General features: G+C 43.2%; 1 protein-coding gene across 1 annotated transcript in view; it reads left to right on the top strand.

Annotated features, from left to right (window-relative positions):
- The window catches only part of LOC138789350 (E-selectin-like), a 53,487-nt gene that overhangs the window by 12,231 nt on the left and 29,059 nt on the right, over window positions 1-12,197 (top strand). The window contains exons 7-9 of the mRNA XM_069967957.1: window positions 261-446; window positions 6,013-6,141; window positions 6,926-6,947. Coding sequence (XP_069824058.1) covers window positions 261-446; window positions 6,013-6,141; window positions 6,926-6,947 — 337 coding nt within the window. The remainder of the gene's footprint in view (window positions 1-260; window positions 447-6,012; window positions 6,142-6,925; window positions 6,948-12,197) is intronic.

Raw genomic sequence — 12,197 nt, 5'->3', positions numbered from 1 at the left:
CAGACAGATATACAGATGTAGCCTGTGTTAACTTGATCACAATGACGCATTTAACTCGACACTCTAATTGACTTAACACAGCAACCTGACACAATTGTTGCGTCAGGGATCATGTTAACCCTGACTACATCTGTATGAAAGGTACCATGTGTCTCCTTGACCTAACCTGAATTGCAACTGACAGGCCTCTTGTTATAGGTTGTAGAGTTTGTAGAGTTTTTTGATAACCTGACGCCAGAACCTCCATGTTTCTCTTCCAGCTGTTACATGTAATGCTCTGAGCCCTCCTCAGCAAGGATCCATCACGTGTCACCATCCACAGGCTGAGAACGGCTTCGGCTCCACTTGTGAATTTACCTGCTTAGAAGGATGGAAAGTGAAAGGATCTAATAAAACAGTGTGTGGTCCTACAGGTCAATGGGTGGAAGACATCCCTGAATGTGAAGGTAAGTTGTGCTATTGAGACCTGTTTTTTGTTTGTTTGTTTGTTTGTTTGTTTTGTGAGTGTTTTTGTACATTCCACAGTATCATTCCAGTAATACCACACACAACCAGAGGACAGGGGTGGTGCTGTTCTGGCATAAAAGCAGCTCTGTTTTTAATCCTAGACAACCTCTTTAATACCGTATTGGTGGGGTGCCATGTCTAGGCATCACCTCAGTGATCAGATGACTGAAGGGCTCAGAGCACAACCAGTTCAAAAAGTTTAAAGCCATGCCTGGCAGACACTGGGGCAACATGGTCATTGGGTCTGGGTCAATATCCCAGAAAACTCTTCTAAATATGCCCCAAATGTCTTGGATGTGATGGAGGTCCCATTCCATAGCTTTTGTATTTCTTGTCAACTATTATAGACTATAATGGCTTACATATGGTCACCCCTCAGTAGTCAATACAGAAATGTGTCTCCTGTCCTTGGTAATGGTGGTCCCATCAGTCAAAGCTCTACTGATTCAGCATTTATGGCACAGCCCCCCCAAAAAAATTGTCATTTCCACAATGTCTCTCAAGCAGTGCTATACAAATGTCACAATGTTGTACACAATACCTCTCCAGCAGTGCCAATTACCAAAATGCAGCACAAAATACATCTCCAGCAGTGCCAAATGCCACCATACAGTATACAAAACCTCTCCAGCAGTGCCATATATCACTATACAGTATACACTCCAGGTGGAAACAGCGGAATCCCCACATAGACGCACAGTCCTCCACCGGGTCGACCCGTACCCAGTCCTTCATCCGTAGGCGGGGACATCAATCAATATAGTCGGTTGAACCTTCCTAATGAGTGACACAGGCCCCAGACCTCATTACCTGGGTTGAGTGGAATGCTGAGGATTACCTGCGGACACCTGCGCTGCGAGACAGAGTTCCTTGGCTACTTAAACTTTGCTTGGTCCGGATCAGTTCCTGGCTCTGTGGTTCTGTTATGGATACTGCCCTGCTCTGTGATTTCTCCTTGTCCATGGCGTGGGTTGAGGTTATCTCGGGCTAGCCCTCTCTTATGAGAAGTTTAACAGTGCATAATACTTCGGAGTGTTACAGGTAAAGAAGTGTGCTGTCCTGTGTCCTTCCCATACAGGGCTCTGGCTAAGACTGACCAAGACTTCCCTTGGGGACCTGGCAGAGAGCCAACGCCCAGATAGGGCCACTGTGGAGAGCTATCTAGCTTGCATCCTTCCTCCACGGTCCCGAACAGAAGACTCTTGCTCCTCCCCCACCCATGGGACTTTTTCTTTTACATACTAGTAGATGCAATAGAAGAGAATAACTGGACTATGGCAAATACTAGACAGCACAAAATACCACTCCAGCACTGCTACACAAATCCCACAATGCAGCATACAATACCTCTCCAGGAGTGCTACACAAATCCCACAATGCAGCACACAATACCGCTCCAGCAGTGCTACACAAATCCCACAATGCAGCATACAATACCTCTCCAGGAGTGCTACACAAATCCTACAATGCAGCACACAATACCTCTCCAGCAGTGCTAAACTAATCCCACAATGCAGCACATGATACATCTATAGCAGTGCTACACAAATCCCACAATGCAGCACACAATACCTCTCCAGCAGTGCTACACAAATCCCACAATGCAGCACACAATACCTCTCCAGCAGTGCTACACAAATCCCACAATGCAGCACATGATACATCTATAGCAGTGCTAAACTAATCCCACAATGCAGCACACAATACCTCTCCAGCAGTGCTACACAAATCCCACAATTTGCTTATGAATATTTTATCACAAATTCCAGTGACGCTCCTGCAAAGTGTGAAATCCATCACTATATGCCTCCTTTGAGAAAGCCAACGTAGTTGGTGAAACTAGTTAGGTCTTTAAGGCATGACTATTTTAATATAGCTAGCGTCTGTCCATTGATACCCTGAGCTTGCTGAGACTTAGAGCCGAAGTATATCGGCATTTCAAAAACAGTGTAGACATATTAGACAGAGGAGTGAGCGGGATACACCGCGATCGCGGGTCATCACCCGTCGATTGTCTCGGTGTACCACCACCACCCGGTGGCACTTGCCTCGGGTGCCTGTAGTCACTCTCAGTGAGCAAGTATCGCCAGTCATAGCGGCGAACTGATATATAGCGCTCCCTCTTTTCTGGTATACCACGGTGTGTGGATTTTACCTATAACACTGATCTCGTGTGTTGCAGCTATCCCCGCTGGGCTATTATCGCCAGTTATAGCGGCAAACCGATATTGTGTGTCTCATCTCCTGTTTCGTTACAGTGTGTCAGTTGACTCTGACAAGCTAAACATGCAGTCAGGGCTTTTCAATCACCAATGACTGTACTGTGTGACAGTTTAAATTAACATCTAACCACTATTAACTACAATTATCAGCTATCGTGTTTAATACACGTTTGACAAGCAAATACCACTGATACAAATACTTGATGCAGAGTCAAGTCACATCTCCTGATACCCACGGGTCAACCACTGCAAGACTGGCCGGCGGTCTGAGCAGTAGAGCTGTCCCCAGTATCTGAACACAACTGTAGCCACACACTGTCATATTCCCTTCTATTGCTGTACTAATAAAGTGGAATAACAGAAGTCACTTGATACTACATATAGACAGCACATAAGTGCGTACCTGTCTTTTGATACTTATTCTGCCACTTACGCTGAATAGCATACCCTTAATCTACACTGCTACTGTTGAAAAACGGGTACTTTTGGTAATTTTTCAGACGCTACTATTTTTAAATTACATATATAGCACTGTACATATTTATCACGTTTTTGAGTTTTTCATAATTAACATATCTAATAAAAGTTAAGTTTTACTCCTATGGGCAAGCTGGTAATTGTTGTCCAGGCAACAATACGCGAACATATCCCCATTACCTCCCAATAGGACAGGGATCAATCATCCTAAGTGTGAAATCCATGGCGGCAAACTGGTTGTCAGATCTGTAGGTTTTCTGACTTTTCCCTAAACGTCATACACGATTTAATGCGTGCAATTTGTATTTTTGTAAGATACTTTTCTGTCAAACTTTAAATCTGCTTTTTAAAATTACTCTTATTTTTGAGGCTGGTTCCATACATAGCCAAAAAAAATGTAAAAAAAAAAAATAATCAGCACTTTTTGTTGCTGTGTTTCTCCAGCTATTTTTTTCATCTTATTTATGCTAAAGTCACTTTCACATACTGTGCAGGGGAGTAATGCCGACACCTGCTGGTCATATCTGTTACTACAAGTACAACCCTGGAGCACTGGAGCCTAAATCATGATGATTTCTTTTGCCACATTTATTTGTCTTCTTGTCACAATGACAGTAAATACTGTATTTTACTGATAATTTTGTCCCGCACTCAGTAATTAAAAGGGTATTTCCCCCCCAAAAAAGTAAGGGAGGACAATGACAGCTGCTGCTGATCAGTGTCTCCCGACTCCCTCCCCCAAGGTCACCTTTGTGCCCACCGCTGAGCTCACCTGTGGCCCCTACACTGTGGCCCCTGACGTTGCCCCCCCCCCCAAAGCTCTTGGAATGCCCCCGACCACGGAGAGAAAGGTGCTGCCCGGGGGTGCATATGTATCCCAAGTCTCACCAGCGGCAGCACCAAGCCCCCCCCCCCCCGTGACTCGCCCGTGGACCCCCCGCGTGACTCACCCGCACCACACAATGCCCCTGAGACTCACCCACGGCAAACACCCCCCCCCCCTCCATGACTCACCCGCGGCATCATGGACTAATCGGACATAAGCATTGCATGATGGGAGATGTAGTATTCTGGCCGGCGCCATGTTGGATATAGTTTGGCTTTTTTTAAAAACTTGTAACTATGGAACGGAAGCAGCTAGAAAAACGGGAGACGGCTCAAAATTCTCAGAGGGACTTGGTGAGTAAGATTAGGTTTGGGAGCATTTTTAAATAGAGGTAAATTACAAATCTATATAACTTTCCGAAACCAGTTGATTTGAAAGAAAAATATTTTCGCTGGATAACCCCTTTAAAATCCATGCAAGGCACTTCAGGGATGATCCCCTTACTAGAGAGGTCGCCTTCCTGTATGAGATAAAAACGTGATCTTATACCTTCAAATAACATAAGACCATTCGACTTTCTAATATAAACAGTATAAGCAGAGATTTTTTTTATAAAAGAAACAATCTGTATCCGGCTTCCTGGTATTGTATTCTATTGTCTAAGAAAAAGAAATTATAGGGGTAAATGAAGTGGCCCAGCGTTTCCTACCATAGAAATGGGAGAATATTACTGACACTTTCTCTGTGTTCTTAAGAAGTCAAATCAATCTTTCACATTCTCCCAAAGTACCAAAGAAAAACGTCATAGTGACACATAGGCCAAGAGCCATCAATCTGCCTGACAGCAAAACTTGATGGGTTTGCTGTTGCAAAACTACAATTCCAATCATGCCTGGACAGTGAAAGCTTAAAAGGCAATATCATTTTAAGATAAGTGCAGGGAAAATGCACTTTATGTGTGTTTCCCATAATAAGTGTCTATTAGTTATTTTCATAACTTTTGTTGGGCAATAACATATCTTAAAATTATTTTACCCGGACGTCCAGGCATGATGGAAATTGTAGTTTTGTAACAGCTGGAGGGCCACAGTTCGACACCCCTTTTCTAAGACATGTAAAACGTTTTGTTTGTTTTTTTCAAATGACTGGTACACTTAAAGTGGTACTGCAGCAAAAAAAAAAAAAATAATAATTTTATATATATATATATATATATATATATATATACACACACAGTGGTACCTTGGTTTAAGAGTAACTTGGTTTAAGAGCATTTTGATGTAAGAGCTCACAGTTTTTTAAAATTGTGACTTGGTATAAGAGCATTGCTTTGGTTTAAGAGCTCCCTGTACTGGGTGGGAGGGCGAGTGGAGGAGGGGCATGGTCTGCATAGCGGGGTCTACAGCATTGTACTCTGACCCAGGAAGTCTCCCTCACCTTCCAAATCATAGCAGGTCCACCTCAGGCTGGGGCTTACATCAGGGGACAGGACTGTGCAGGTAATCTCTCCATAGCTGTAACCCCTTTCTCCCCGGACAGAGAGCGCTGCATGTATGTGCCCACATCTGCCCTGCTCATCCCGTCATGCTCCCTGCAGTCTCTGTCAGCCCTTGTATTTCCCATCCTCTCCATTACAGTACAGTAACTTATAATATCACAGATTCTGCTGTTTCTGAATGTTTGTTTCATCTGTTTTACATGTTATTCAGAATAATAAGTCATTATTTTTGGTGTGCGGAACCAATTGTCTGCATTTCTATGATTTCTTATGGGAAAATTTGCTTTGGTTTAAGAGTGGATTTGCATTACAAGCGCGGCCCCGGAACGAATTATGCTCGTAATCAAAGGCACCACTATATATATATATATATATATATATATATATATATATATATATATATATATATTATAATATTTAACTGTGGTTAAAAAAGAAATCAGCAAAAAATTCTGACATACTGTATGTGTTTGTATCTTTAGCACAAGAGAGTGTTGTGGACCATCAGGAGGACCACACTACAGCTGTATATATCACCGGCCTGGCCACGGCTACCAGTGCATTATTCCTAGGAACGCTTTTCTGGTTAGTTGTGCAACGGCTGAAGAGAGGTAATCATTTAGTATATTTGTTATTATAATTTATTACTTTGGGGATTGCAGCTCCTGCATGGGTATGTCGGGATATAGGATATATAGATAAAATATGCACCAGATCAAATAGTTTTTACCTAACATCTTAGATTGTTTCCATGAATATTCAGAAAAAAACATTTGTGTTAAATTATCAAACTTCTGTAGTTAAGAAAATTAAAGGGGTTGTCCAGCGAAAAAAAAAAATTCCTTTCAAATCAAGTGGTGTCAGACAGTTATATAGATTTGTAATTTAATTCTATTTAAAAATCTCAAGTCTTTCCATACTTATCAGCTGTTGTATGTCCTGCAGGAAGTGTTGTTTATTTACATTCAGAAACAGTGCTCTCTGCTGACATCTCTGGCGTCAGGAACTGTCCTTAGCAGGAGAGGTTTTCTATGGGGATTTGCTGCTGCTCTGGACTGTTCCTGTCTCGTCCAGAGATGTCAGCAGAGAGCACTGTTTCTGAATGTAAATAAACATTACTTCCTGCAGGACATACAGCAGCTGATAAGTATGGGAAGACTGGAAATTTTTAAATAGAAGCAAATTACAAGTCTATATAACTTTCTGAAACCAGTTGATTTTAAAGATTTTTTTTTTCCGCTGGACAACCCCTTTAAATATCTCCTGCAAGCCCCCGCACCTCCATATCTGCTACTTCACATTTATTGTATCAGTATTTTTATTATAATAATAATTATTATTAGTTTATCTTTAGAAAATGAAATTAACCAAATTTTACACTTTTTTATTTTTTAGATAAAAAGAAAAACAAAATAAGGTAGGTAAAAAAGAAGCTGAAACTAAATAGGATCACCATATATATATTTCTTTCTATTTCTTCTCTATCCCGCCAAGACCACCATGAAGACTTGTCTGGGTCCGCTTGCTCCTTCTTTTTCCAGCACACCCCAAAACTCAATCCTATCACCCCCTTGAATATTGCTATCCTCCCCTCCCCCCCCCCCCCCCCATAGTGCTCCTATACAGATAATCCCCTTGAAAACACTGGCCACACATCAGTTCCACATGTAAATGTCATAGCTGTGACCCCTTACTTGCAGGTTACTAGATTTCTATGCCTAGGTGCCCATATATAACAGAAGACTTGTTTTCTTGCAGGAATACTCCTTATTAACCTACTGAGGCTGTATATATATATACAATAAAGACACATGGAATATCGGAAGCAAGAATCCATCTGCGCTAACCTGTATATCATGTAGTGCAAAAAGTGGATAGGTTCTAATAAAGTCTTAGTAATTTGTATATTATGTATGTGATATAATATGTATGTGATGTTCTTGTAATTAGAGAATTACACATATCTGTCTGTATATCCAGGTATTTTCCACCTTAGCCACATTCATTAAAAGAAAGATTAGGATAAATAAACGATCCAGTTCTTAAAGCGAATGCACCATTGATACATTGCTTTTTTTTCTACATGAATAGACCGGCGCCAGTGCGGGCATGCAGGGCCATGGTCCTTTTTTTGAACCGCCGCCCAGTTCCCGTGAATGGCTTTGGTCTATTCCAGAGCACCGGGCCGGTATGAAGCACTGGGGGCAGGCCCGCTGACCTCCAGTGTGAGGAAACCCTCTCCCCTCTGTAACGCGGCTACATTTGAATCAATGGAGCCGATTCACAGAAGGAAGGGCAGATTATTACACTAGGAGCCCGCGGGCCCCCGGTACTTCATGCCTGGCCAGTGCTTGGGCACTCTATCTAGCCATCCAACAACATAGATAGATTAGAGAAATGAGAAAGATATATAAAATAACTGTGTCTCCCTTCCCCTATACTACTCAGGAGAGGCTGTTGTTTCCCCGCCCCTTGATTGATGATGACCTGGACATTAGTGGTGGGCGAGGTTACAGATGAGGTGTTACAGCTTGCCTGGCAAGAAAAGAGACAGATCACGTGACCTCTGTCTCAGAAGGGAGGGAGAGGACAAAGGAGTGTAGACAGACTAGACAAGGAAGTGATGATTTTCAGCAGCTTCCGGGTGTGAGTGCTACAGGCAAACGGCCCAATTAATGAAATAGAAACCTTTTACAAACCTATTACAAATTAGCTTAGATTATTGGTAGGGGATTGAACTGGGTTAATTTTTTTCTTTTCTTTACCAGAGTTCTCCTTTAGGCTCCCATTGAAGTCAATAGGAACTTTATGGGCAGTTTCTCTGTGCTGCCATTGACTCACAGAGACTGTCTAGTCTAGGCTTCCAACAAAGACTAGACACCTAGGGGGAGACTTATCAAACATGGTGTAAAGTGAAACTGGCTCAGTTGCCCCTAGCAACCAATCAGATTCTACCTTTCATTTTCCAAAGAGTCTGTGAGGAATGAAAGGTGGAATCTGATTGGTTGCTAGGGGCGACTGAGCCAGTTTTTTTTTACTTTACACCATGTTTGATAAATCTCCCCCCTGGACTTTGAGCTGCAAACAAAGACTAGACACGTTTGCACTCAAACCTACCTGTATATGTTTATGTATTGCTGTTTTCCTTTTCAGCACATTGCACCTTATACTGAAGTGTTGCTTTTTATAAAGCGGCTGTAATAGTAAATATGCAAAAATTGCTGCAAGACCAATGTGTTTTTTCAAATGTTCGATCCATGGATGAGACAGCTAAGAAAAGAAGATGCAAACTTTGTTCTTTTTTGTATTTGTGTTTATTGTGACTTTCTTGTCCATTAAAATCACATAAATAATGAGCTCGGTGTTTTACAACATTCTGATGGAGTGGATACTAATTTTCCTTAAAGTGGCACTGTCGTGAATTTTTTTTTTGCAGAAATCAATAGTCCAGGCGATTTTAAGAAACTTTGTAATTGGGTTTATTATCCGAAAAATGCATTTTTATCATGAAAAAGCAGTTTGAAGCTCTCCCCCCTGTCTTCATTGTTCTCCTATGGAGAGAGCTAAAGAAAAGACCAAAACAGGACAACAAAGAGTTAATCTACAAATCCCTCACGGGATATCTCCTGTGACCATCACCAGTGACCTGTCTGAGCTCAGATTACAGCTGTCACCCAGCTCCGTGCCTGTAATCCTCTGTTATCTGCTTTCTGCTGCCGGCTAACTCCCTCCTTCCTCCTCCCCCCTCCCCTCTCCCTAGAGCAGACAGGGTACGTCTCCTGCAACAAGTCACAATTTTCAGATTTTTCAGAGTGGATGAAAAAGAGGAAGGAGGGGGGGACCTGGGAAAAGGCTTTTTACATGCAGATAATGGCAGATTTGGCTAATAAACCCAATTACAAAGTTTCTTAAAATCGCCTGGACTATTGATTTCTGCAAAAAAAAAAAAATACGACAGTGACTCTTTAAGGAGAGCGTCATTAAGACATGTGGATACTTAAAGGTCATTCTTGCTTCTTTGGGAATTTTGTAAAGAGAGGGTACCCAAAGCAGCTCCTTTTCAACACATTAAGAGGATGGTGTTCTCTTCAAGTCACTGTTTCACTCAACTAGGAGTCTTAGAGCTTGGTACATGTATGCCAAGAGATGAGCAATAGTGAAGAGCGAGTACTAAAATGCTCGGGTGCTTGTTACTTGAAACGAATATCTACCGATACTCGACTGCTCGTTTCGAGTAACGAACCCCATTGAAGTCAATGGAAGACTAGAGCATTTTTGCAGGGGACCCAAGTTCGGTAGAGGGAAGGTCGTGTAAAACCTGTCAACCTCAGAAATTGATGGAAACACAACGGAAATGGACAGGAAACAGCAGGGGCAGCATGTTACATGCCTCTGAGGCTGCCTAATGACACCATTATGCCTAATTCTCAGCAACAGCCTGGTTAAAACAGAGGTAGGCATAGGGACCACCCAAAAACACCCAAAGCCAGACAAAGCATGGCAGTGAGAAAACAGGGAACCATTAATACAGAGGTAGCATATCATGAACCACCCAAAAATTCAGCCATGGCGGTGAGGACAGAGTGAACAAGGTAGAAACGGTAGCCAGTCAGCCTTCCAAAAATTATACCAGACCTAGCATGGTAGTGAGCACACAGAGAACCATTAAAAGTGAGTGAGGAAGCAAGTGAGCCTCCCCAAAATTAGGCCAGCCACTGCATGGCATTGAGCACACATCAAGGGTACACCTGATGCCTCTCGACCGGGGTTGGTGAGGCCCCGGCAATGGCTAGACCAAGAAAAATAAAATAAAACAGCTGGCTGGTTGGCGGGGGCGCGATCAGCGGGCCCCCGGCAACCAGTCCCGCTCCTGTAGCAGTTGGGGTAACATTCCCTGCATCACTTGACTCCCCACTTTTCCCCCCAACACCGTTTCGACTTTGAATTTGACTGTAGCAGTTGGGGTAACATTCCTTGCATATTGTGACTCCCCACTTCTCCCCCCACCACCCTTTCGATTTTCAATTTGACTGTAGCAGTTGGGGTAACATTCCCTGCATAATGTGACTTCCCACTTCTCCCCCCACCACCCTTTCGATTTTCAATTTGACTGTAGCAGTTGGGGTAACATTCCCTGCATAATGTGACTCCCCACTTCTACCCCCACCACCACCCTTTCGATTTTCAATTTGACTGTAGCAGTTGGGGTAACATTCCCTGCATAATGTGACTCCCCACTTCTACCCTCACCACCACCCTTTCGATTTTCAATTTGACTGTAGCAGTTGGGGTAACATTCCCTGCATAATGTGACTCCCCACTCCTACCCCCAGCACCCTTTCGATTTTCAATTTGACTGTATTAGTTGGGGTAACATTGCCTGCATAATATGACTCCCCACTTCTACCCCCACCACCCTTTCGAATTTTCAATTTGACTGTAGCAGTTGGGGTAACATTCCCTGCATAATGTGACTCCCCACTTCTACCCCACCACCCTTTCGAACTTTCAATTTGACTGTAGCAGTTGGGGTAACATTCCCTGCATAATGTGACTCCCCACTTCTACCCCACCACCCTTTCGATTTTCAATTTGACTATAGCAGTTGGGGTAACATTCCCTGCATAATGTGACTCCCCACTACTACCCCCACCACCCTTTCGATTTTCAATTTGACTGTAGCAGTTGGGGTAACATTCCCTGCATAATGTGACTCCCCACTCCTACCCCCAGCACCTTTTCGATTTTCAATTTGACTGTAGCAGTTGGGGTAACATTGCCTGCATAATGTGACTCTCCACTTCTACCCCCACCACCACCCTTTCGATTTTCAATTTGACTGTAGCAGTTGGGGTAACATTCCCTGCATAATGTGACTCCCCACTTCTACCCCCAGCACCCTTTCGATTTTCAATTTGACTGTAGCAGTTGGGGTAACATTCCCTGCATAATGTGACTCCCCACTCCTACCCCCAGCACCCTTTCGATTTTCAATTTTCTCATGCAAAGGGATCATCACTTGAGGTGTAGTGTACTACAAATCCCAGCAATATAATGTAGTACCCACAAGTTTTTGGGGGCTGTGCAATACAATCTGGTAGTGGCTGGACCTATACACACTCTGTGATACCCCCTTACAATGAGCAGTGAAGTCCTATGCAGGTGTACTACTAATCCCAGCAATACAATGTAGTGCCCACTAGTTTTTGTGGGCTGTGTGATACACTCTGGTAGTGGCTGGACCTATACACACTCTCTGACACCCACATACAATGAGCAGTGAAGTTCTAAGCAGGTGTACTACAAATTCTAGCAATACAATGTAGTACAGCAGTACCACCAGCCCCAAATCAAAAAAGAGTACACTGAGCACTTTTTAGGGATCTGTATGCAACACCTAATGTCCCCTTTCTGCCAGCAGCCGGTCACCACAGTGTGCTGGTAAAATCATAGTAGCAGCACTGCAAGTCCCAGCCAGCAGTCTGTAGTAATAGTATTAAAAAACGCTTTGAAGCCCTGAAAAGGGCTGTTTGTTTGTATTGCTAGTATTCCCTGCCTATTGGAACTCTAAATCCTACACTGACACTCTCCCTGACCAGAAGCAGCTCTGTCCCTGATCTCTCACAGCATACTGTACGTCTGAAGCGAGTACTGCCAGCTGCGCTTT

The sequence above is a fragment of the Dendropsophus ebraccatus genome, chromosome 4 (assembly GCF_027789765.1).
Source record: "Dendropsophus ebraccatus isolate aDenEbr1 chromosome 4, aDenEbr1.pat, whole genome shotgun sequence".
In the NCBI taxonomy this organism is placed as follows: domain Eukaryota; kingdom Metazoa; phylum Chordata; class Amphibia; order Anura; family Hylidae; genus Dendropsophus; species Dendropsophus ebraccatus.
This window is presented reverse-complemented; position numbering and strand designations above follow the sequence as displayed.